The sequence below is a fragment of the Ochotona curzoniae genome, unplaced genomic scaffold, assembly GCF_017591425.1.
Source record: "Ochotona curzoniae isolate NIBS_2020 unplaced genomic scaffold, NIBS_Ocur_1.0 contig_4909, whole genome shotgun sequence".
Classification (NCBI taxonomy): domain Eukaryota; kingdom Metazoa; phylum Chordata; class Mammalia; order Lagomorpha; family Ochotonidae; genus Ochotona; species Ochotona curzoniae.
This window is the reverse complement of record NW_024466416.1, coordinates 10,198-34,204: the sequence shown is the minus strand read 5'-3', so window position 1 is coordinate 34,204 and position 24,007 is coordinate 10,198. Positions and strand designations below refer to the sequence as shown.

Below are 24,007 nucleotides of genomic sequence, written 5' to 3'. Positions count from 1 at the left end.
GTAGGTGTGGGCTAGGTACTCAAGTCCTTTGTCAAATGGCAGATCAGTGGGGCAGGAGTTACTGCCTCCTGGCTTGTGCCTAGCCCAGTCCAACTGTTGCAGGAGTTTGGGGGAATGAATAAAAAGCTGAAAGATCTCTGATATGCTGCTTTTGAAGTTTGCACAGTAAGTAGTGGGTGTGGGACTGTCAGTATTGACCATAGCCCATGGCAGCCATAAGGTGGAAGTGTTCAGCTGTGGAAGCAATTGGAATCTCCCCAGAGAAACATAATTATCCCCTTAACTGAGCGTGGGAGATGAGGGGGCTAAGCTGCTGGAGTTCTGGTGGAACCCTTATCAGACAGAACCAACTGGATCTGATCCTCTTAGTTTCCTTCCAAATCTGACATTTTGTGACTAGATAATTCTACAAACGTTGGAAGGGCCCACTTTTCATGCCTTCCTCTGGGAAGCGTAGGAGTTTGGCATATCTGTCCTGGCTACTTTTAGCAGAAAGCGAGGAGGGTATTATTGGCTGTAGTCCTGCTGCCAACGAAACGCCCTTAGCTTTGAATAAGCCACAGTCACCTAGAAAATGGAGCCATCTCTAGAGACTACAATTCCCAGCAGCCTCCATAGATAACATGCGCAGGACTGTGCAAATGACTTCAGCCTATCACGGTTTGCCTCCAACTCCCGGCATGCTTACGATGTTCTCAGCCAGGGGATTTTCTAATCTGAATTTCCTGTCCACGGTTTACGACGTTGTGGCGGACTACAACTCCCAGCATGCTGAGAGGCTAACTTCGTGGTTGGGCGTCTGCTCTCCCATTAGACTACATTTCCCAGAAAATGAGTGAGGAGGGTGGGGCTGAGGGCCACGTGCCGAGGTGACAGGCGGAGGCGCGGAGGTGGAGCGGGAAGCGGAGGTGAGGGCTGCGCTACCCAGAGGTGTTGTAGCGCCTGGGTTCGTCGGGAGGCAGGTGTGGGAAGGGCTCTCTTTTCCTTAGCTGGGGCTGAGTTGCCTACGCAGGCTTTCTCTGTACTGGACAAGCTTGGAGCGGGTGCGTGTGGAAGATGGCCTTGGGGTCTGGCGATGTCTGAGATCCGTGTTTGGAGCTGGGAGGGTGTGACACGTGCGACCCCTTCGCCGTGAGTGGCGCCCCCGGAACGGGTGGTAAAAGCCACTGCGGTGGCAGCTTCTTCCGATTTGGCGGAGACGAGATCAAAGGGGCGTGTAGGCTGCTCCGGTCTGGGCGCTCCTGAGACCCTCCTCCCCCTCCAGCGACGATGGAGCTCTTAGGGTGAGCCTTGCTAGGACAACTTCTTCCCTCCTTCCTATAGAAGGGACCTCAGGGGCCCGGTGTGAAGGCTCGATGTCTGAAGTCCTTCCCTTGCAAGCGCCGGGATCCCTTATGGGTGCCGGTTGCTCCACTTCTCATCCTGCTCCCCTCTCGTTGCCTGGGAAAGTGGAGGATAGCTCGAAGCCTTGGGACCCTGCATCCACGAGGGAGACCTGGAACAAGCTCCTAGCTTCCACAGATGTCTCCTCTCCATAAATCTGATCTGCCTTTCCAAATAAATAAATAAATAAATAAATCTAAAAGAGCAACCTCCCTTAGTGAAGTTCAAGAGCAAATGCCAACAATAGTGACATTTGCAGTGTTGGGTTTGACACATAGCAGGGCCCCATAGCACTGGCTGTGTGCTTACTTATTAGTTCCTTTATTGCTTATCTTAGGCTCTTATCTCTAACCAGTTTTAATAGAAAATAGCATTGGGTTCTTTTTTATATATATACTGAGATGAAAAGAAAAATAATTATCTAGAAATTGCAAACCCTATAAAAAGGGAAATTAACAGCCCTCTCATTTTCCTCAAGAACAAGTACATTAGTTTACCATTCTCTTCCCATATATATATCCCTCCCACCCCTACCCTCACATATATATGTATAAACTACCCTAAGGGTCACTCAGGACAACAGTGGGCAGGAACCAGAGGCCAGCAGGAAGTCCGGTGGGCTGACCTCCCAGGCCAGTGCTCTTTCTGCCATGATGGTGTACTTTATTTGTATTTTGAAGTTAGGGTTCATTCTTGTTGAAAAATTCCAGGCAACAACTTAACCCGTTAGGCCACTACACCAACCCTTTAACCGCAGTTCATTTTGCCTATGACTGCCTTGCCTGTTGGCCCTGTGTCCCGGGTTTTGTTCTGTTACCTACTTCTGTTCTATCCTGCTGTGCAGGCTTTTGTTTAATACCTTTATTATGTGCCTACTATGTTCCAGGCACTGCTGGCCAAGTGTTGGGTTCAAGAGTGAGCCAGTTAACATGGCCCCTGGCTTTCCTGACGTGCATGAACTCTGAGATCTGATATCTCTAGGTTCTTTGGATGAGACACTAGCTTGTTCCTCCCTCTATCATAAAACAGTGTCATCCTGGGAGGAGTCAGACGAGGCTCTTACCAAAGTTCAGCATTGTTTCTGTCCATCCTCCCTGCCCAGAACTGAGGAGCCTATCTCTGGCAAGAGCACTCTCGCCATCTCCAGCCATGCGTCTCTCTGCCTTGCTGGCCTTGGCATCCAAGGTCACCCTGCCTCCACACTACCGCTACGGGATGAGCCGCCCAGGCTCCCTGGCAGACAAGAGGAAGAATCCGCCAGGGACCAGGCGGCGCAGAGTGGCTGTGGAGCCCATCTCAGATGAAGACTGGCATCTTTTCTGTGGAGACACGGTAAGAGCCTCAAGCCAGGGGCAGAGGAGGCCACCAGGAGGCAAAGGTCTCCCTCTTCTTTGACCCTTGCATCTTCCCACAGGTGGAGATCCTAGAAGGCAAGGATGCTGGGAAGCAGGGCAAAGTGGTCCAAGTTATCCGGCAGCGTAACTGGGTGGTCTTGGAGGGACTGAACACAGTAAGTGATGAACGAGTATGGGGCTGTTCTGGAAGCCCATCCCCTCTGCCCCTCTTCCCTGAGAGCCACACAGGGCACAGCGGCACAACTGAACCCATTTCCCCCTTGACCTGGACCGCCGAAGGCACGAGCAGCAGAAGGCGAGCCCTTCCCACCCCTGGCATGCTGACATTCGCCCTCTCTTGAACAGCACTACCGGTACATTGGCAAGACCAAGGATTTCCGGGGGACCATGGTCCCCAGTGAAGCCCCCCTGCTCCACCGCCAGGTCAAACTTGTGGATCCTGTGGACAGGCAAGCACATAGGGCTCTCTCATCAGTGGGTCTGTCAGGGTCTGGATCCACCAAGGAGTTGTGGGTAGCCCGCGATGGGCAAGCCACTCTTTGGGGAGTGGGGGGCAGGGGTGGTTACTCTGGAGGCTGAGGGGGGGCCCATCTACCTCTTTTGTTCACCAGGAAACCCACAGAGATCGAGTGGAGGTTTACTGAGGCAGGAGAGCGTGTCCGAGTCTCTACAAGATCAGGGAGAATTATCCCCAAACCTGAATTTCCCAGAGCTGACGGCATTGTCCCTGAAACGTGGATCGGTGAGGCTGGGTGAGGGCCAGGCAGGGAAGGGATGTGAGCAACCTGCTGAGCCCTCCCACCCATCTCCTTTGCTCTGATTCTGCAGATGGTCCCAAGGACACATCAGTGGAAGATGCTCTAGAAAAAACCTATGTGCCCCGTTTAAAGACACTGGAAGAGGAAGTGATGGAGGCGATGGGCATCCAGGAGACCCGGAGATACAAGAAAGTCTACTGGTATTGAGCCTGAGGACGGCAGGTGCCCCTCAGGTGCCAATAAAGTGCCATGAGTCCTCACGGGCATGTGTGGCTGTGGTCTGTGGCAGGTGGGCCCCCATACCTCTGTCTCAGGGACACAAGGAAGAAGAGCCATCCTTTTCCTAAGGCTGTGATGGAGCTGGGTGGAAGGTAGGCAGCCTCAGGACAGCCTGCTCAGGGCTGATTCTAGGAGAGGAGCCAAAGGGAAAGGCTTCTGCCACCAGTCTGAGGGCAGTGGGGAGCGGACATGAAACCTAATTTACCTCCTGCAGGGGTGTGGCAGAGAGGGTGCTTCTAGAAATGGAAGAGATACACAATCTTCCATGTTTTAATAAGTTAAAAATCAGACCTCACACACTTTTACATCACACACAAAAAAGGAGGGAGCCTATGACACACAAGGGTAGCAGAGTTCCAGGCAGGGTGTGGAGTGCTAGCTCTGGATGAGGAGGTACTCCGGGCTACCCAAGCATCTGGGAGCTTTCTGCAGGGGCCTGTCGTGTCCCCTTCCTTGGACTGTGTCAGCTGTCTTCAGTCTCAAGGACAGAAAAGGCCTGCCCCAGGGGCATCTTGGTGGCCACCAGCACCAGGTTTCTGGGTGACAGCTCTGGGCTGAAGATAGGCAGGAGCTCAGCATGGAAGCCTGGGTGAAAGGAAGGGTTAATTGTAAGGAGACATGACCCAACCGTGCACTCCACCTCTTGCCCAGTGTGCAGGCACAATCCCTGTTCCTCACAGGAGGTTGCAGGGAACCAAGGAGACTGCTCTCAGGAGAGAGACGGTGTCTGAGCTGTTAACCTGGGTAGCAGCCTTCTGCAATGCAGGTTAACAACTTAACATGCATGGCCAGAGGCTGCTTTGGTAGAAGTTTATAAAAATATATGTTTGAAAGAGTGTTTGAATCTGCTCTTCCATTTGCAGATTCATGCTGCAGATGGGGTTGGACGAGGAACCAGGAACCTAGAACTCATCCAGATCTCCTATGTGAGTGGCAGGTACCTCGGCACTTGGGCCATCTTCTACTGTGTGCCCAGATGTATTAGCAGGGAGCTGGATCAGAAGTGGGGCAGCCAGGACTGGGCTGCAAATGCTGGCTTCAGCTACTGGGCTGCAAATGCTGGCCCTAGCAATTTGCATCTGAGACAAACCCTCTACCCTACTGATGACAGAAACAGGAAGTCCAAGGATCACTACAGTAGGGTTGCACATTTAGCCCACAGGTTAAGATACCCACATTCTAGCTCCTGACTCCAGCTTCCTACTGATGCAAATACTACAAGGCAGCAGTGATGGTTCAATCTGTTGAGTTCCTGCCACCACAGGGCAGACCTGGATTGAGGTTCCAGCTCTCAGCTTCAGCCCCACCTCAGCAGTGGCAACTGCAGGCATTTAGGGAGTAAACTAGCTAAGAGGAGATCACTCTGTCGAGACCTTTTAAAATGAAATCACCACAGGTGCCAACATTGTGTCACAGAAGGTTCAGCTGCTGCTTGCACTGCCAGCATCCCATATCAGAGTGCCGGTTCGAGTCCCAGCTGCTTTGCCCATGATCCAGCTTCCTATTAATACACCTGGGAAGGCAGCACAAGATGACCCAGATTGGGCCCCTGCCATCCATATGGGAGCCCAGGATGGAGTTCCTGGCTCTTGTGATCTTCTGGGGGGAATGAACCAACAAAGGGACAATCTGTCACTGTCATCTTTAAAAACACCACCACCCCAGTAATAAAACAAGCTGAACAGATAGTGGCAGGAGGGGGATAGGACCTGAGGGAGCTCTGGACCCCACCCATCTTGGCCAGAGTCCTGCTGTGGCCACCCTTACCCTGCTCCTGAAGGTAGAGCAGCCGGTCCAGAAGAATCAATGTCTCCACCAGTGGAGCCAGCAGCAGAGCCAGGCTGAAGAAGGCGACCACGCGGTTCTCCTGGGCCTGGTGGGCTCGCAGGGCAGCCAAGTCCAGTGGCATCTGGGGGTCCAGGCCCACTCGCTGGAGCCCCCGCTGCACATACCTGCAGGTCCACCAAGGACAGTGCTCGGTGTGCTTTCAGGACCCTCCACCTCCCACTTAAACTTTGCCTGCTCCGGCTGTGCTACCCTGACGTGCACGTGTCACTGCACCCCTGTGAGCTGACTGATGGGTAGCAAACTGGTCCGAAAAGTTACCTCCAGCCAGCTCTCTCCTATCAGCCTCATTTTAACATTTTAAAAACTCCTGGATAGCCTTCTGCTAAGAGGGACACAACTCCCCTTTAAGCAAAGTTTGAGAAGTTGCGAAGGCCAGAAAACTCAAAACTGAGCCCGTATGACCTTTCCTTTTGGGCCATGCCAATAAGGGAGGGTGGAAAGGGAATCTAGCCCCCAGATGAGTCACCCCTGCTCCCCATTCCCCAAGCTCACTCTTCAATCTTGAGCTCATGGACCCTGGGGATCCCCTGTACTCCTGGCCGACGGAGCTCTGGCCGGGCCCGTCGGATGACTGTCTCCAGGGCGGCGCGGTAGCAGTGTGTCCGCAGGCCAGGACCAGCTTCCCGCAGCCGTTCCACGTACTCCTCCAGGGCATGGCAGGCCCCCTCCCGCAGCCGGTAAGGCAGTGCATGGCCAGGCAGCCCAGACACCCACTGACTCAGTGGGTAGCCACCAGGGTCACTGAGCTTCATGTAGCAGCAGCCCACGGAGGCCAAAGCAGCCACCTCGGGGCAGAGGCAAAAGTGCCTGAGCAAGGTGGCGCTCAGATCTCCGCAAGCGTGCAGGCCTGTGAGGAGCAAGCGGGCTCCAGGACTCTGTCCTGGCTTCTCTACTGGCAGCAGAAGCTCCTCGCACAAGGCCATGGGGTCAATCCATCTGACCACATGGTGAGGGCAGTGGCGGGGGCTGCTTCTGCCAACCTGTACAGGAAGAGGAGACAGAGGTCTGGTCAGAAGAGAATTTGCTGTCTCAGGCAGCTTCTGTCCACAGGAAGGGATCGGTCCTCTGTTGCTTCCCAGGGAGGAAGGTGGGGCCCCATTACTTTGTCTTACTATTCTTCTAAGAGACCCAGTGTTCTCTCTTGTAGTGCTCTGCTACCTTATATCTGACAAGCAAATCACAGCTGGTTGGGGGAAATCTGTATTGGTGTGGAAAGCACTTTGTAGCTAGAATGTGCCTTGGAGATATGAGGGGAAGGCTTTGGGGAAAGAGATGGCAAAAACAGGGACCACATCCTGGAGGCATGGATTTCAGCCTCCACACCCAACTCCAGTTCAGGTGGACCCTGCTCCCACAGCCCAGCCCGCAGGCAGGGGCAGCCTACCTGCGGATTCCTCCTTTCCTCTTTCTCCAGAGCCTGCAGGAGTTCCTGGTCCAGGCGCTGGGCCCTCTCCACCAATCTCTGATCCCCTTCGATGCTCTTCACTGTCAGTCCCAGCCCCAGGGACATGAAGCGGGAGAGATGGCCCTGGAGTCAAGAAAGGAAGGAGGGCTGTTGGCACAGTGGGCAGAGCCTCCACCTGCAAGGTGACCTTCCTCTATCAGCGTGCTGGCCCAAGTGTCTGAGCCCCTGGCACCTATATGAGAAGCCTGGAACGGAGTTGCACGCTCCTGACTTTGGTCTACCCCAGGCCCAGCTGTTGTGGGCATTTGGGAAATGCACCAACAGATGCAAGATTGATGACTGTCTACCTTTCAAATAAGCATGAATAAATAAATCCTTAGGAAAAAAGCGAACAAGTTCAATAGGGGTCTTCTTACCTGGCCTGAGCCCACATCCACGACCTGTGTACAGCCTGTGAGGTCACTCAGCTTCTTCACCAGCTATAAGAGGAGGGAGCAGAGGTGCCCTGGCTATTGGTTCCCTACTCTTGGGGCCAAAAGTCAGAATGAGGGTGCAGAAACTGCAGAGGGCAGAGGAAGGTGGGCAATGCCAGCCAAGTAGGGGTAAAGGTGGGTACTGACCCCCAAGTGCGGGCCACTCTCCTTGCCCCCTGGGTCAGAAATTCAGTCACTCCAACCCAACAAAAACCCTGCTGTGAAGCCACGAGCAGAAGGTGGAGATGTGAAACAGGCAGAAGGCTGACTTGGAGCCTCCAACCAACCCAGCCAGTACAGGACAACAAAGCCAACAAGCATGGGGGTCCCAAGTACGGCGCATCTGTGGGCAAGGCAGCCTCTGACTTCTAGGCCTGCGGGGAAGCTTGAGGGGCACCCATCTGTGCAAACGACAGGCTCATGGAGTCCCTTGGCCTCTGGTTGCCAGCCCCTCCCCAGTCATCCCCTTACCTCACCCAACCTCCGGATCTCATGCTGCTTTTTAGGCCTGACATGTTTCCGGAACGGAGCTGTTAGTCGGGAGCTCTGGCTGGGGTTCTCCAGGAACTCAGAGGGGGTCTGGAAGCCAGGCGTCCGGGTGAAGGCCAGAGCATAGGCTGTGGACTTCAAGGCCAGCAGGGTGAGTGGCCACACAGACCTATACCTGAGACAGGCCAGTCCAGGCCTCTGGTAAATAGTCCCATCACATCGCAGGCAAATGAGTTTACCACCCGGGAGGCCCCGAAGCTCCTTTTAAGGCCCTTGGAGCAATAATATAGCGCCTTCAGTTCCCCAGCCTGGGGTCCCTGTAGCCCCTACCTTGCCACCTCCCCATCCCTAGGCATTCCCAGCAGTAGTGTGGCCAGCTGGGGTGGCTCCAATCCATCCAGGGCTTCCTGCCATGAGCGAGGGAGTGTGGCCCACAGGTTGTCTGTGAAAAACTCCTGCAGGAGGAGAGCAGTAGTCAGCAGGCTCTGACCTCCCACCATGCCCATGCCCTCAATGCCTTACTTTGTCACCTGCCTCGTCTCAGCATGGCTACCACCTAGGGCCACTGGCAGTGACCACTAGGGACTCCGTAACCATCTGAGGCAATTCTGAGGCCTGCTGCAGCCTTCCCCAATGCCCAGGCAATGGATCCCTGCCTCCCAGAACACCTAGAAGGCCTGCTGAACACAACCCTTAGTTTTAGCCATTTCCTTTTATCTATATTTTTTTTTTACACAAAGAACTTCAGGGTAGTAATGGTATTATCCTCCCCACAACTACATCCCTAGTACCCATCCCAGGGACAGCCACACGATATTAGCTTGTTCCTCTTTTTTGTGTCTCACACATGTATGTATCTGCATGCATCCTTTGTTTTATCACAATGCCGGGCTTTGTTTGGCAACAGGGCAAGCTTTTCTAGGCACAGGGGATACAACAAAGAAGCAGAGAAGACTTCTGCCTTTTCAAGGTTTAAAACTTTTTCAGATAACATCAAACGCCACACAGACACTGCAGTGCTAATGAAATGGAGAGTTTGAGCAAGAACTACTTCAGATGAAGGTGGCGATGGAAGACTTATCCGGACAGGTGACACATGAGCTGAGACTTAGATGATGATCAGGAATCAGACATGCAAAGAAAATCAGCCAACAGCAAACACACAACACTCTCTCTCTCTCTGCATAGCTGTAAAGACCTGACATGTGTTAACACCCAGAGTGGGAGGAACTACTCCTTTCTCTCCAGTTTCACAGTTCAGGAAACTGAGACACTGTTCCAACAGCTAGTACCTAACAGAGGCAGAAACTTGAAACCCATTTTACTCTAGGGATCCCTGTTCTGGACCAGAAAGACTTAACCATTCTGTAGTGTTGATGATGTGCAAGAAAATGCCATGCAGCTCCAGAAGCCTGCAGTATTTCTGGAACAGAAAGTGGTTGGGCATTGGCACAGGCCAGTGAGCATGGAGTCTGGAATGTGGCAAGGCTGAAGAGGCGGGCAGGGGCCAGATGAAGCAGAGCTTCATGGAGCAGGGACAGAGTATCATCTAAGCACCTAGAACACACAGGAGGATCATGAGCAGATCTACCCTTGCAAAGATAGAAACTGTTTATGGAGGGGCAGAGGAAAGCGCCCACAGATTGGTTACTGCTTAGCTAAGGGGAGAGATGCCGGTGGCCTGGCCCAGGACAGGAGCTGAAGCCAAACAGGTGAATCTTGCATGTATTTTGAAGGTAGGGCTAGGAGGACTCAATGAAGGATCACAATGTGAATCAAGGAAGACAAAGAGCTGAACTGGTGCTTCTCTAGGTTTGGGGCCTGACACTGTATTCTCACTTACATTCTTCACAAGAACTCCTCAGACTCGGATCTGTTTTACAGCTGAGGAAACCAGAGCTAGGAGGGGTGACAAGAAGTCCTATAAAATCAAGATGCAGGTTAGCAATGCAGGGGGAGACAGGATTCCAACCCCAGTCTGATTCCAAAGCTGAGAGTGCCTACTACAAAACCAGGAATACATGCAAAGCCTGGGATGGGCAAATGTGAGTTCTGGGAATATTACACATATTCCTAAGAGAATTCAGCCTAGTTGCAGCATGGCTCAAATGTTCATGTGGTTTTTTTCTTAATTATCAGAAATATTAAACTTGGGGTCGGCACAGTGGCTCAACAGGCTAACCTGCTAACGCTGGCATCTTATGTGGGTGCCAGGTTAGCATCCCGGCTGCTCCATTTCTCATCTAGCTTCCTGTTTGTGGCCTGGGAAGGTAGCAGAAGATGGCTTACGTCCTTGGGACCCTGCACCCATGTGAGAGACCCAGAGGAAGCTTCTGGCTCCTGGTTTTGGATTGGCTCAGCTCCGGCCGCTGCCAGAGTGAATCCAAACGGAAGATACCTCTATCTCTCTGTCGATCTGACTTTTCAATTACAAAATACCCACTTATTGCAGAGGCCCCCAGACTCAAACTGACGAAGAGACCTGCGACTAACTCTCCCCAGTCTCTCCCAGCCGTGGGCACTTGGTCCACCACACGATCAGCCCGCCCACACCCCTGGGGCCTCACGATGATGTAAGCGTCCAGGATGGAACGGTAGAGTGTCAGGACACGGGTGAGCTTCATGGCCAGCTGCCTCCTCTCCTCGTGAGAGAGGCCCCGGGCTGAGACGCCCGGCATCCTGGGGGAGCAGCAAGTCAGCAGATGCGACGAGGAGCCGCAGGGTCAGTTCCACGCAGGCGCAGAGCCCGGACTGCCCATCTGGGAAACCACGCTAAGGTATAAGAGACAAGCTCGCTCGCCTACGTCACAGGCAGCGACGACTCACCGTGCCCCGGAGGCACGTGACGGCGCCATGGCCGTGACGTCACAGAAGCGCGGCGCGTATCGCCGCCGTCACGGCGAAGGGCGGACCTCACCCCCCCCGTCCGGCGTCAAGCGTTCACTTCCCTTCTCCCGGAAGTGGAGGTTGTGGCTCCTGGAGCGCTGTAGTTCCGGTTTGTGGCGGCCTCACCACCCTTTCAAGTTGTACCTGCACGGGGCCAGAGGGGCCGGGGAGCGCATCCCGCCCCCGCCCCCGCCCACGCCGCCACCCCCGCCGCCGCCGCTGCCGCTCCTCGCCCCCTCCGAGTCCTTGGCCTCGTTGCCGGAGGTGGGCGCGCCGCGGGCGCGCGCACGCCGGCCCCCAACGCGCTGCCACCCGCGCGCCTGCCGGTCGGGGCCTCGGCGGCGCGCGCCCACTTCCACTTCCGGCTGCGGACGCTTGCGCTCTTAGCGGGGCCTAGCTAGCGGGTAAGTGTGTGAGTTTGGGGGACCGCGTTTCCCGGGGAGAGACGGAGGGTGCTCGCCGAGATGGCCTCTCCCTCTGGCCTCTCACGCCCACCCACTGCCAGGATGACGGCAGCCGTCCTCCGCTCAGGAGGACCTGGGGTGAAGCTGGAGCTGAGGAAAAGGGGGTACCAGGATGCGCGGTCTCCTCGCTGCAGGTGCCCAGGTCATCCGAGGTCCCCTGCGCCGTGCGTCTCGCTGCCTTCCAGCCACCTTAGATCTCTTCCCCATGCGCGGACATCTGGACTCACCTGTACTGGCTGGCAGAGCTCGGGGTCCATGTACATCCCGCCTCCAGGACCATGCTGCCGGTGTGTGGTCCTTGATAAGTCATCTTATGACAAACTTTGTTACAGTTTGTTGCCATCTGAGGGGTCGCTGTGCTGCTTTTCCTCCCTTCAGTCCTTAAGGGATTCGTCTTATTCACACACATAACACCCCAGGACACCCAGATTTTTGGCTTCACTGACGAGGCTTCCTTTTTTCCCCAGGGTCTACACAGAGCTCCCCATGCTCGGCCCTGGAATTCAGCAGGGGATGAAGCCCCTGACGTATCATCCGTAAGCCACGCTAGCCAACTCCTCAGCCACCATCAGCTCTCATGGCTACGTTGCTTCTGAATCTAGATTTTGGGGAACCCCCTCCCAAAAAGGCCCTAGAAGGAAATGCCAAGCACCGCAGCTTTGTCAAGAGACGGCGGCTCTTGGAACGCAAGGGCTTTCTGAATAAGAAGAACCAGCTGCCCAGCAGGGCTGCTAAGTCGAACTCCGAACCTCCCAAGAAAGGGGAGACGCCCAAGGTGGATGGTGCATGCAAGGCCCTTTCCCTCCCAAAGAAGAAGAAGACGGCGGCCTCCAATGTGGGGTCTGAGCAGCCGCAGGAGAAGAAAGCAGCCGTGTCTTGGCTGACCCCGGCCGCTTCGAAGAAGGTGGATGCCCTGGCCGCTAAAGTGGATCTGATGGGCGAGTTCCAGAGCGCCCTGCCGAAGGTGAAGGGCCAGTCCGCTGGCTCCCAGAAGAAAGGCCACCGGAAGCGGACTGCCCAGCACCCCAGCCAGGCACAGTCTGAAAAGAAGTTGCCTGGGAAGATGGTGGCAATAGACTGTGAGATGGTGGGCACAGGCCCCAAGGGGCACATCAGCTCCTTGGCCCGGTGTAGCATTGTCAACTACGACGGTGACGTGCTTTACGACGAGTACATCCTGCCCCCCTGCCCTATCGTGGACTACCGGACCCGGTGGAGCGGCATCCGGAAGCAGCACATGGCCAATGCTACCCCCTTCAAGACTGCCCGGAGCCAGGTACAAAGCCTGGCACTGGACTGCAGCAAAGAGCGAGCGAGCGGGTGGGGAGAGGTCCAAGTCCTTTTTTCTCCAAGGATACTGCCCTGGGAAGTTGGCAGAAGATTGCAGAGAGAGGGAGGAGAGTATGTTGGGAGAAGGAGCGGCTGAAGCGAGCAAGTCTGACTGTCAAGGGCTGTTTGAGGTGCCAGGTCAGGTCCTGGTCCGGGGAGCTGGGAGTATGCATAGTAAAGGCACAGCCACTGAGAAAGAGAGCAGGTGTCGATGTCGGGGTGAAAGGGCTCAACTCAGCAGAGCCATGTAGGGTGGGATTTTAGGGCTGGAGGCAGAGGTAGAGAGGAGCATCTCCAGTGAACAGTTGCCTGGAGCAGGTGTGGGAGTGGTGGTGGTAAGAGGACAGAGGAACCGGCACGTGGTTATGTAAGTGGAACAGATAGTGTGTAGTGAGGGACATGAGGACTCGGGTGGGTCCCTTCTCGTTGAGTAAACCCACTCATTTTGTCCCTGGGAACCCAACAGATGAACAGGAAAGGAGGGTAAACTGAGGTCTGTGGAGGGAGGAAATTGCAAAGAGCCACCAGAGGGCGCCCTACGCCCATGTGTCATGACTTTGAATCCAGGTTCTTTACCTTCTCCATAGACATCTCACTTCACTGGTTCCCTGCATGCCAGAACCTTCAGTTTCAGGAGGGTGGTTTTTGGGCTATTAGTTAAGACTCTGACATTCTGTTATCATAATGCCTGGTTTTGAATCGCAACTCTAATCATTAATCCGAGCTTCTGTCAATGTGTGCGCTGGGAGACAGCCAGTAATGGCAGAAGGTGGGATGGGTCTGCCAGCAAATCTGCTCCGCTCTGATGAGTGCTGTGTTGAAGTCCATGGGAAGTTGAACTGGCAGTGGACAGTAAAGCACCTGCGTGCACTATGGGTAGGACTACTTATGATTTTGGCCTGGTGCCTTTGCCTGAGCTGGGCTGAAGGCAGCTGACTGCGCCTGGCCTCTTCCAGGGGGCCCAGGGAGGCACACCCATGTTGGAGGCCAGAGTAGTGACAAAGAACTTCAAGTAGCAAGTCAGCATTGAGCTAGACAGTTAAGCAAATATCCAAAGCATGAGTTTGATTAAGGCTAAAGGTGAATCAATCTGTCCTGGGGGTGGGATTCATGAGAAGGAGAGGAGCCCCTGGCAATCTAAGTCTAAGTAGGGTCACGCCACGCCGTGGGAGTCACCTGCTCTCATCCCGGGGAGGAGGAGGTGGATTTCAGGAGGAAGGGAACTGTGGGAGAGGGCATCTCCAGGGTGGATGGGTGGGTGATTGGTGAGAAGACCCTAGAAGGGCCAAGTGGGCCTTGGGGATGCAGAGGTGCCGCCATAGAGCCTGCCTTCTCACTTCCTCTCCACACTCCTTGCAGATCTTGAAGATCCTCACAGGGAAGATAGTGGTGGGGCATGCCATCCACAATGACTTCAAAGCCCTCCAGTACTTTCACCCCAAGTCCCTCACCCGTGACACCTCTCATATTCCCCTCCTCAACCGGAAGGCCGACTTCCCAGAGAACGCCACCATGTCTCTGAAGCGTCTTACTAAGCAGCTGCTGGACCGGGACATCCAGGTAGCCATCTGTTCCCTGCGGGCCAGCCCCCCAACCCAGCTCAGGCTGGGGCCTCATTACTATCTCCTCTCCACACTCCGACTAATGGGAAGGGCTTTGGCTTAAGTAACCCAGGAGTGTCCTACCCATATGTAGGAGTGGTAGCTCCCGTTCTCTACCTTACAAAGTTCCAGAGGATAGTTTGGAGGGGGGAAATAGCCAAAGTGGATACAAAATCCCGGCCAAGAAGGGGAAAGAGCAGACAGTAGTTGTGGGAGACCCCGTGGGGGACACAAGGAACATTTGTGAATCTCGTATGCCTGACCTCTTGGGGCCTTCCTGGACAGAAGCTGCAGACGTGAGTCCTACATAGGAGCTGGGAAGGCAGAGGACTCACAAGGCCTGTCCTTGGTCTGGCATGTTCCATGACTGTAGAACTCACACGATGGCCTACATGTGTCGCCCCAGAAAGACCTGAGTAGGCAGTAGGAAAGGAGTTGAAATGAGATGAGGAGGCGGCCCTCAGTGAAGTGCCGTTCCTGGGGAGGAGAGAGGCCCCAGGACCAGAAGCTGTGTCCTGTTGCCTTATGCTTTTTTTTTTGCATGGGACCAAATGTGTTTATTTTTCCTTCTCATTTGTTACTATTTGTACAAAGGAAATCAATTTCATATATTTCATACATAGTTTTAGGAACCGAATCTTACTTTTATCTTCCTGTTCAGGTGGGGAAGAGCGGACATTCCTCTGTGGAAGATGCTCAAGCCACCATGGAGCTTTACAAGTTGGTTGAAGTCGAGTGGGAGCAGCACCTGGTCCAGAATCCCCCAAAAGACTAACAGTGATGGGCACATTGGTGGGATGGGGAGGCAGAAGCAGCACCCAGGAGCCCCAGGATAGTGGACCAAGGATGGACAGCTCTGCTAGCTCCACCCCTTTGGAAACTAGACTTGTTGGGAAGAGAAAGGCTCAACCCTCATTTTAATATCCATTGGAATTTCACCTGAGCTGCTGTGTTCTGTGTCTGGTTGAGTGTCCTCTGGAAGGTGGCATCCTTCCTGTCCAAACCCAACCCTATACTGTTTACCTTCTTAAATGGTGCTAACCACAGATCCCAGGGTATTGTGCACCAGGTGAGCATCCCAACTTTGATGGGGCACACGCCTTATCACTAGGGTCTCAGGTTAGGCCTTTTGTTCCCAAGTGTTCTTCCATTCTCGTAAGTGACCTGCTTGGATGATGAATGAAATAGTCCCATTGCAAGTCACAGACTCCACTTGTGGCTCCCAGTCGACACGACATCTGTGTCAGATGCCCCCTTGATTCCTACAAGAGCCAGTGCTGGTAAGGTGCTCTGTCAAGCCACAGGGCAGTGAGAGTATAGCTTGGACATCAGCTTTTTCCATGGAGAAAAGCAGTCTCTTAACTAAGAGAATAATAGGTCCTGTTCACCAGGTTAAAATTTTTTTTATGATTTTTAATGGTTTTAAAGTTTTCTTGTTCTCTGCTAAAGAAAACCTCTAAAAACCTCAAATTCTCTTGATAAATTTTTATAATGGAAACACCATCGTGTGCTGGTTTCTCTTTAACTTTATGTCAGGTAGCTTTTGGAGACCATAGTTCCCACTGGGACTCCCATGGTGTCTGTGGATGGCACCAGAGGGATCCCTGGTTGGCTGGAGCTCATGGAGGAGAGCGCCAGCCAGACCTTGGTAGCCCGTGCTACACACTTGGCATTTCATCCCCCGCCCTTCTCATGCATCAGCAGGCACACCCAGACCACACAGAACACCCCCACGCAGGGTGTGTGTCCAGGAGAGTGAGGTCAAAGGAATCAGAGAGTAGGCCTGAGGGAGGGACAGCAGGGGAATTGATTGAGACTCCGGTGATGTCAGCCTAGTCACTGGTGCCAGCTCTTCTTTGGTGGCACACCCTCATCTTGGGAAAGAGCCATAGCCCTGACCTTGTGTCCGGGGCAACTCTCTGCCCTCTGTCCCAGGGCCATGCGGACTCCACACAGGCACCAGCAGGATTTGTGCCCTCCTGAGCAAATCCTCTGTTGCCAGCAGCCAGGGTCACGGTCCTGGCTGCATGTGGAAGGGAATTTTTCCTGCTGCCAGATGAGGTGTCCTTGTGTTCTGCACCTTAGGACCTGCTTGCTGGGCAGCTCTGGAATTCTGAGCAAGTTGGTTCCTGCAGAGCCCAGCAGATGCGGTGTCCATTTCTGGTCACCAGGAGGTGCCAAACACCCTTCCACAGCACTGAGGCAATGAGCCAGGAAGGTCACCAGAAATGAGGACTACATCTGAAAGCTGATTTCTATTACCTTGTGATTGGCAAACTAGAAAATTGTCCCTGAGCTCAGTCTCAGAGTTACTTTTGGGAAAGTAACCAGTGGCTCCTGGCTCCACCCCCATGGCTGGCAAGGCACCTGATCTCACCAGTCCTGTGTTGGAAAGAGCTCCAGGTTCACTTTGGCTCTGCCCAGAACCAGAGCTGGGGTGCTAGGCTGTTAGATGCTCATTGCAGCAGTGGAGATGCTGATGGTCATGTCCACAACCCCAAGCTGAGCGCCTGGATTCAGGACCTGGCTACATCCTGCATTCCAGCTTCCTACTGTTGTGTACCCTGGGAGGTAGCAAGTAGTGGCTCAAGAGCTTGGTCCCCTGCCACCCTAGTGGGACAACTGTGTCGAGTTCTAGGTTCCTGGCTTTGGCCTGGCTCAGCTTTAGCTGTCATGGACATTTGGAGAATGAACCAGTGAGTAAATTGAAAATTTTGTCGATCTGTTTCAAATAAAAACTTATTTTTTATTTGTTTCAATATAAAGAAGAGCTTGGAGCCTTGTAGACACTTCCTTTACTGTTTATGCTTGTGGTCTGCTTTAGTCAGATCCAAGCTCATGTTGCAAGAGTGCCTAGGAATTTTCCATACCTCAATCCTCTCCCTTTTTTTTTTTTAAAAGATTTATTTATTTTTTTATTACAAAGTCAGATATACAGAGAGGAGGAGAGATGGAGAGGAAGATCTTCATTCCGAGGATTCACTCCCCAAGTGACCACAATGGCTGGTGCTGCGCCAATCTGAAGCCAGGAGCCAGGAACTTCCTCCAGGTCTTCCATGCAGGTGCAAGGTCCCAAGGCTTTGGGCCATCCTCGACTGCTTTCCCAGGCCACAAGCAGGGAGCTGGATGGGAAGTGGAGTTGCTAGAATTAGAACCGGTGCCCATATGGGATCCTGGCACATTTAAGGCGAGGACTTTAGCCACTAGTCCACGCCACCGGGCCCAGTCCTCTTCCTTTTAAATCCCTTTGTCCACAGAGTCCTAGCTTCAATTGATCAGGGACTCATCATAGCTTACTGCCTGAATCCCAATCAATTTGGGATACCCACATCCCATGTTGACATGCTTGGGTTCAAGTCCTGGCTCTACTCCCCGTTCAGCTTCCTGCTAATGCACACTTTGGGCATGAATACATGATGGCTCAAGTTGCAGGGTCTCTGCCACTTACGTGGGAGACTGCCTTAAATTTAAGATCCTTCAGAGTGGACCCAGTGCAGCAACCTAGTAGCTGAAGTCCTCACCTTGCATACACTGGGATCCCATATGGGCGCCAGTTTTTGTCCCGGCTGCTCCACTTCTCATCCAGCTCCCTACTTGTGGCCTGGGAAAGCAGTCAAGGATGGCCCAAAGCCTTGGGACCCTGCACTTGTTTGGGAGATCCAGAAGAAACTCCTGGCTCCTGACTTCAGATCAGCACAGCTCCGGCCATTGTGGCCACTTGGAGAGTCAACTAGCAGATGGAAGATCTTTCTGTTTGTTTCTCCTTTTAAATCTGACTTTCCAATACAAATAAATAAATGTTTAAAAAAGAAAAACAATCCTTCAGAGTAGAGCCATACACATGGCAGTATGCCAGTTCTTGCCGATATGCATTTTCATAACATGAGGTTTTCTGATGAGCAGAGACCCTCTGCTGTAGGTAACAGTGAGAAATGGAGGAACCATAGCCCGCTGAACATGACTGGATTGTCTAGCAGAGTGGTTCTCCAAAGGGCAAGGGGCATGTATATTAACTGCCCTTCCCTCTTCCTTAAAAAGCACTGAGAGGATGAAGGCTCTGAGAAGGATCATTTAACTCCTAGTTTAAACAGATGACTATAGCCAACAATAGGAGATCAACAGTACTGTAATTATAAGCTTGCCTCAAGGAACGTTAGTCCAAGAGCAAGTTTACAGAGACAAACACCTGCGAATGTAATATGCCAGGTGCATCTATGAGTGTCCTGCATCTGTAGCAGGTAGCAATTTAATATCCTGCTATAGTTCACCAAGCACATTGTCTTAGTCTATACCTCAGTCTACCAGACAGCCAATTAAAGTTATCTAGCAATTAATACTGGATTACATATCTGATTTTTTTGCATAGTAATTTGTGACAATCACTTTTCACATTCAATGATTCTAGTGTGAAAATCCTGGAATGCTTAATCATGGTGGTTTTGTTTTGTTTTTCAAGAAAATAATTTGGAAGAAAGAAGCATCTGTCTACTTGTTCATTTCCCAAGTTCCTGTAACAGCCAGGCTGAACCAGTCTGAATCCAGGAGCTGGAGACTCCTGAGTCACCTACATGAGTGTCAGGAACCCCAGTATTCGGGCTGTCATCTGCTACCTCCCAAATACATTAATTTGGAGCTGGGAAGAAATCAGAACTTGAACCAGGCCTTCTAATGCGGGATGCAGGCAAACTAAGCCACGGCTTAACCCGCTATACCACAACACCTGCACGCTAATCTTCATTTTTCACCTGTGATTGCTATCTGATAGTAACTATGCCGATAATTTATTGAATGCTCCTCTGTGCAAAATATTGAAGCTAAGCCTTGTGCCGTCTCATACTCTGTTAGGTAGGTGGTATTCTAATGTAACAGTAAAGGAAACTGAGGCTGGCAAAATGTAATGAATCTTTCCCAGGTCAAATAGCTGGAGGTTGGCAGGGCTGGCACTCAGACCTGCCAAGTGTGCCTGTCTGAAGTCTCTGCTATTAATACAACCCAGGCAGCAGCTGAGGAGACTTGGCCTCCTTCCACTGAAAACGTTATTAAGCACCTGCTGAGTGCCAGGTATTGTGTTGGCCACTGGGGAAAAACGGCATTGCCTTTGCCCTCCTGTGGCCTAGAGCAACCTGGAAACAACACTTCTTTCAGTGTGCTGTGGCAAGTGGCGTCCCAGAATCACAGAGGGATTTCGAGCAGAGGAGTGACGTGATATTGGGTTTGGGAAGGTGATGCTGGCAGCCAAATGGACACTGGGTTGGAGAGGAGCCAGGAGATGTGTCAGGATAATTTGGATGAGCAATGCTGGCAGCTCGAGTCAAGGGAGCAGGAGGAGGCATACAAGCATCATAGAGGAGGGAGAAGGAGCAACATGTGGGGATTAGGGCAAGGCGACGAAAGATGGACTGGAGAGTTTGAGTTAGGATGAATGCCAAGGTTAAGAGAACAAATTTTGAGGAAGGTGAGTTGGATTTTGATGGGATTGATTTTGAGCTGCCGGAGATGCCCAAATGGAGAGGCCTTGTCAATACCTGGCTTTACCAGCTGGAAGCCTAGCACAACAGAGACTTGGGGCTAGAAGTAAAGGCTTAGAGGCCACGGAGCAGTGGAATGGAAGCCTTAGGTTGGGGTGTGGAAGGTCAACATCAGACTTCTGGGAAATTCCTGTACTTACAAGCTGCTGGAGGGAAGAAAGACATATGCAGGGACCACCAGATGGGTAAGAGCAAAGCCAAGTAGATTCCAGAAGGGAGATGACAATATCAGATACCACAGGGGGGAATAAAACAAAGAAGCTGGTGCTCGTAGCAATCAGAAACTCATCTGAGCCTCCCACAGTGGGAGCTGGTTGGGTGTGAGCAGCTCAGTTGCAGAGGATTGGGGAATAGAGGTGAGGGAAGAAGGTAAATGGGTGGGAGCTCCCCTACCAGGGAGCTCTGAGTGATCTTGAGAAGGTGGCTGAGAACATGCAGTAGCACCAACAACAACGAACTCTGATGGAGTGCAGGGCTGCAATTCCGAGTTTAGCCTTGAACAGCATCTGGGCTCCTTGTTTCCTGGGAGAAATGAAGAAAGGCAGATGTATATGAGAGGTCATCAGGAAGTTGGAGAAATGAGCATTAATGAGGCCTGGCAATTAAGCGTAGAGGTAAAGCCACCACTCGCAACGCCAGCATCCCTGTGAGCACTGGTTCATGTTCCAAGTACTCTGCTTCAAAAAAAAAGAAGCTATTTATTTTTATTGGATGGAATACTTACAAAGAGAAGGAGAAACAGAGAAAGATCTTCCATCTGCAGGTTCATTCCCAAATGACTGCAACAACTGGAGCTGAGCCATCCAAAGCCAGGAGTGTCTTCCGGGTCTCCCATGTGGAGGATGGCTTGGTTCTGGGCCTCCTCTACTGTTTTACAAGGCCATAAGCAGAGAACTGGATGGAAAGTGGAGCAGACAAGACACAAACCAATGCTCATATGAGGTGCTGTCACTTGCAGACAGATTAGCCAGTTGAGCCATCGCACTGGCCCTGGCTACTCCCATTTCTGCTGTCTCCCTGCTAATGGCCTGGGAGAAGTACAAGGGCTTGGGGCCATGCCACCCACGTGGAAAACCTGTATAAAGCTTCTGGGTTCAGCCTGGCCCAGTTCCAAATGTTGTGGCTATTTGCGAAGTGAACCAACAGATGGGAAGATTTCTCTCTCTCTAGCTCTTTCAAATAAATCATTTTTCAGGAAAAAAAAAAAAAAAAGAAGAAGGTGCCTGGCGCAATGGCCTAGCAGCTAAAGTTCTCGCGTTGAACGTGCAGTATGCCATATTCGCGCCGGTTCTAATCGAGGACAGCCCAAAGCCTTAGGACCTTGCACTCATGTGGGAGACCCAGAAGAAGCTCCTGTCTCCTAGGTTCGGATCAGTACAGCTCTAGCCTTTGCAATCACTTGGGGAGTGAATCATCGGAAGGAAGATGCAGGTTCAGGGTCCCAACGCTTTGGGCCATGCTTGACTGCTTTCCCAGGCCACAAGCAGGGAGCTGGATGGGAAGAGGGGCGCCCATATGAGATCCTGCTGCGTTCAAGGCGAGGACTTTAGCCGCTAGGCCACTGTGCTGGGCCCAAAACTTTTTTTGTTGTGGTTTAGAAACTTTTGTATCAAAATGCTTAATTCCATTTTCCATTGAATTTTGAGATTTATTTATTTTGAAGTAGAACAACTGAGACTGTTCCATTCACTGGCTCACTCTCCAAATGGCTAAAATAGCCAGGTCGAGGCCAGGCTGAAGCCAGGATTCAGGGACTCCATCCAAGGCTCCCACTTGGGCAGTAGGGGCCCAAGCACTTGAGCCATCTTCCACCACTTTCCCAGGCACGTTGGCAAGGAACTGGATTGAAAGCAGAGAAGATGAGATTCAAACCTGCACTCACATGGGATGCTGGCATCAAAAGTAGCAGCTTAATCCATTGTGCCACAACATTGCCACCTCCCATCAACTTTCTGAAGTGCCCTCTGTATGTGCCTGGGTGGTTGATAGTGGGAGAAAGGTCACATCTGATGACCGTGATCATACTTATTAAAGTGAAGGCTGGGTCATCTGCTAAATGTGAAGCAGGAGGCGCTGAGCCAGAACCTGGGGGGAAATAAGGACAGTTTGGAGACGCCTCTGAGAGGAATGGGTCAGCGGGAGAGCTGACCAGGAGCACAAGAAGGGCTGATGAGCCGAGGCTGAGGTCAGAACCTGAATTTACAGCAGTACTGTAAGCTAGTTGGGATATTTTTTCCTTCTAGCAAAATTTGATAGCCCAAATATAGAAGTGGAGATTTTCAATGGTTGAGGGTGTACAGAGTGCAATGGGAGGCCAGGGTGTGGTCCAGGGACCAGTGTCTGCAGGGGATGGGGACAGAGAGGTTGGCATCCACGGAGTCGAGGCCCTGAGAGGTTGGGGGTGCCCAGTGGCTGCCGGAGAAGAAGCAGAGGAAGAGTGGGAAAAGGGGGTGGGAGGGACCTTGAACTAGAGCGTCAGCTACCCAAGGTGGGGCACATGTAAACATGAGGGAGTAGAGGCCGCAGTAAGTACATGGATGAGCCTTTGTATTTGGGGAGGTTTTTTTTTTTCCTTTATATCCTTTTTATTTTTTCTGGGGCGGGTTTTTTTTCTTTTTAAAGATTTATTTTATTTTTATTGGAAAGTCAGATATACAGAGACGAAGAGAAAGAGGAAAATCTTCCGACTGATGATTCACTCCCCAAGTGACCGCAACGACCGATGCTATGCCGATCCGAGGCCAGGAGCCAGGAACTTCTTCCAGGTCTCCCACGCAGGTGCAGGGTCCCAAGGCTTTGGGCCGTCCTCGACTGCTTTCCCAGGCCACAAGCAGGGAGCTGGATGGGGAAGTGGAGCTGCTGGGATCAGAACTGGCGCCCATATGGGATCCTGGCGCGTTCAAGGCGAGGACTTTAGCCACTAGGCCGCGGTGCTTAGCCCTGGGGAGGGGTGTCTAAGAGGGCAGACGAGGTGTACGACCACAGTGTGGAGGAAACCGAATTGAGCTGCTCCCAAACAACATCCCACCCACTCCCAAACTGTCCACCCACCCCCGACCTCGTCCCAGTGATTATAGCTCCTGCCAAGGCTGTGTCACTCTCGTTTTCAGACATGGCTTTTTCAAAACTCTCCTTTGAAGCACCATAGAAAACCATCAAGGTCAGTTCAATAAATCATATGGTCAAGAACAGTTACTAATGAAAGACACAGATGTTTCTCAGCCTTTGTAGTCATTGATTTTCCAGGAGCAGTGAGGAGGCCGTTTCTGAAGAGGACTAAGCCAAAAGGAGACTGCTAAGAGCTGAGGCCAGAGAGCAGAGGGAGATAGAGGAAGATGGTACAAAGCCTTGTCAGCCATGATCTGGACTGGGAGGTTTGCTTTTGCCTTTTTATCTAAGATTTATTTCTTTGAAAGCCAGTTGAGCCCAGTGCAATGGCCTAGTGGCTGGATTCTCACTTTGCATACACCAGGATCCCATATGGGTGCCAGTTCATGTCCCCAGCTGCTGTACTTCCCTTCTAGCTCCCTGCTTGTGGCTTGGGAAAGCAGTCGAGGATGGCCCAAAGCCTTGGGACCTTGCACCTGTTTGGGAGACCTGGCTAGGCTGGGCCAAAGTCTGGATCCAGTGACACACTAGCAAGCAGCTGAATTGGAAACTGAATTGCTGGGGGCCCTGGGTGATGGCTCAGTGACTAAATTCACTCCTTGCAGAGTACCAGAATCCTATATGGGTGCCAGTTTGTATCTTGGCTGCTCCACTTCCCTTCCAGCTCCCTGCTTCTGGCCTGGGAAAGCAGTTGAGGATGGCCCAAAGCCTTGGGACCTTGCACCTGCATTGAAGACCTGGAAGTGGCTCCTGGCTCTTGACTTCAACTCTAGCTGTTGTGGCCAATTAGGGAGTGAACCAGAGATTAGAAGATCTTTCTCTAGTCTTTCCTTCTCCGTGTAAATCTGGTTTTCCAATTTATTTTTATTGGAAAGGCAATTTTACAGAAAGAAAGATTGTCTGTGTGCTGTTTCACTCCCCAAGTGCTGCAGCGGCCAGAGCTGAGCCAGTCTGAAGCCAGGAGCCTCTTCAAGATCTTCCATGCAGTTGCAAGGTCCCAGCGCCTTGGGCCATCCTCTGCTGCTTTCCCAGGGCACAAGCAGGGAGCTGGAAAGGAAATGAAGCAGCCGGGATACAAACCAGTACCTATATGGGATCCCA

At 52.3% G+C, this 24,007-nt stretch overlaps 3 protein-coding genes across 4 annotated transcripts; 2 read left to right on the top strand and 1 right to left on the bottom strand.

The window, feature by feature from the left end:
- Positions 1 to 677: 677 nt before the first annotated feature.
- MRPL24 (mitochondrial ribosomal protein L24) lies at positions 678 to 3,751 on the top strand. 2 transcript variants are annotated; one of them, XM_040988519.1, is made up of 6 exons: positions 678 to 908; positions 2,486 to 2,715; positions 2,798 to 2,893; positions 3,084 to 3,187; positions 3,350 to 3,480; positions 3,567 to 3,751. In XM_040988519.1, the coding sequence occupies exons 2-6, from the start codon at positions 2,533 to 2,535 to the stop codon at positions 3,701 to 3,703; spliced, it is 651 nt and encodes a 216-aa protein (XP_040844453.1). In that variant the 5' UTR covers positions 678 to 908; positions 2,486 to 2,532; the 3' UTR covers positions 3,704 to 3,751. The 2 variants fall into 2 exon arrangements, with proteins under 2 accessions (XP_040844453.1, XP_040844454.1); XM_040988520.1 differs by lacking the exon at positions 678 to 908 and adding an exon at positions 927 to 1,283.
- A 281-nt stretch (positions 3,752 to 4,032) lies between these two features.
- Positions 4,033 to 11,036, bottom strand: METTL25B (methyltransferase like 25B). Its single transcript, XM_040988517.1, has 8 exons — positions 10,558 to 11,036; positions 8,321 to 8,445; positions 7,973 to 8,165; positions 7,445 to 7,507; positions 7,008 to 7,151; positions 6,116 to 6,603; positions 5,543 to 5,727; positions 4,033 to 4,360 (listed from the first exon to the last, which is right to left on the bottom strand). Exons 1-8 carry the CDS (start codon positions 10,666 to 10,668, stop codon positions 4,239 to 4,241), a joined length of 1,431 nt encoding a protein of 476 aa, XP_040844451.1. The 5' UTR covers positions 10,669 to 11,036; the 3' UTR covers positions 4,033 to 4,238.
- Positions 11,037 to 11,190: 154 nt separating this feature from the next.
- On the top strand, positions 11,191 to 15,213 carry ISG20L2 (interferon stimulated exonuclease gene 20 like 2). The gene is made up of 4 exons (XM_040988518.1): positions 11,191 to 11,280; positions 11,808 to 12,616; positions 14,029 to 14,229; positions 14,932 to 15,213. Exons 2-4 carry the CDS (start codon positions 11,918 to 11,920, stop codon positions 15,043 to 15,045), a joined length of 1,014 nt encoding a protein of 337 aa, XP_040844452.1. The 5' UTR covers positions 11,191 to 11,280; positions 11,808 to 11,917; the 3' UTR covers positions 15,046 to 15,213.
- The last annotated feature ends 8,794 nt before the right edge of the window (positions 15,214 to 24,007 follow it).

Bases quoted from the DNA above. Each gene is read 5' to 3' on its own strand.
- MRPL24 (XM_040988519.1), top strand. From the start codon at position 2,533: ATGCGTCTCTCTGCCTTGCTGGCCTTGGCATCCAAGGTCACCCTGCCT. The intron at 2,716-2,797 runs GTAAGAGCCTCA...ATCTTCCCACAG, and splicing joins ATCTTTTCTGTGGAGACACG to GTGGAGATCCTAGAAGGCAA. The intron at 2,894-3,083 runs GTAAGTGATGAA...TCTCTTGAACAG, and splicing joins TCTTGGAGGGACTGAACACA to CACTACCGGTACATTGGCAA.
- METTL25B (XM_040988517.1), bottom strand. From the start codon at position 10,668: ATGCCGGGCGTCTCAGCCCGGGGCCTCTCTCACGAGGAGAGGAGGCAG. The intron at 7,152-7,444 runs GTAAGAAGACCC...TCTTGACTCCAG, and splicing joins TGGATGTGGGCTCAGGCCAG to GGCCATCTCTCCCGCTTCAT. The intron at 4,361-5,542 runs GTAAGGGTGGCC...CCTTTCACCCAG, and splicing joins GCTCTACCTTCAGGAGCAGG to GCTTCCATGCTGAGCTCCTG.
- ISG20L2 (XM_040988518.1), top strand. From the start codon at position 11,918: ATGGCTACGTTGCTTCTGAATCTAGATTTTGGGGAACCCCCTCCCAAA. The intron at 12,617-14,028 runs GTACAAAGCCTG...CACTCCTTGCAG, and splicing joins TCAAGACTGCCCGGAGCCAG to ATCTTGAAGATCCTCACAGG. The intron at 14,230-14,931 runs GTAGCCATCTGT...CTTCCTGTTCAG, and splicing joins TGCTGGACCGGGACATCCAG to GTGGGGAAGAGCGGACATTC.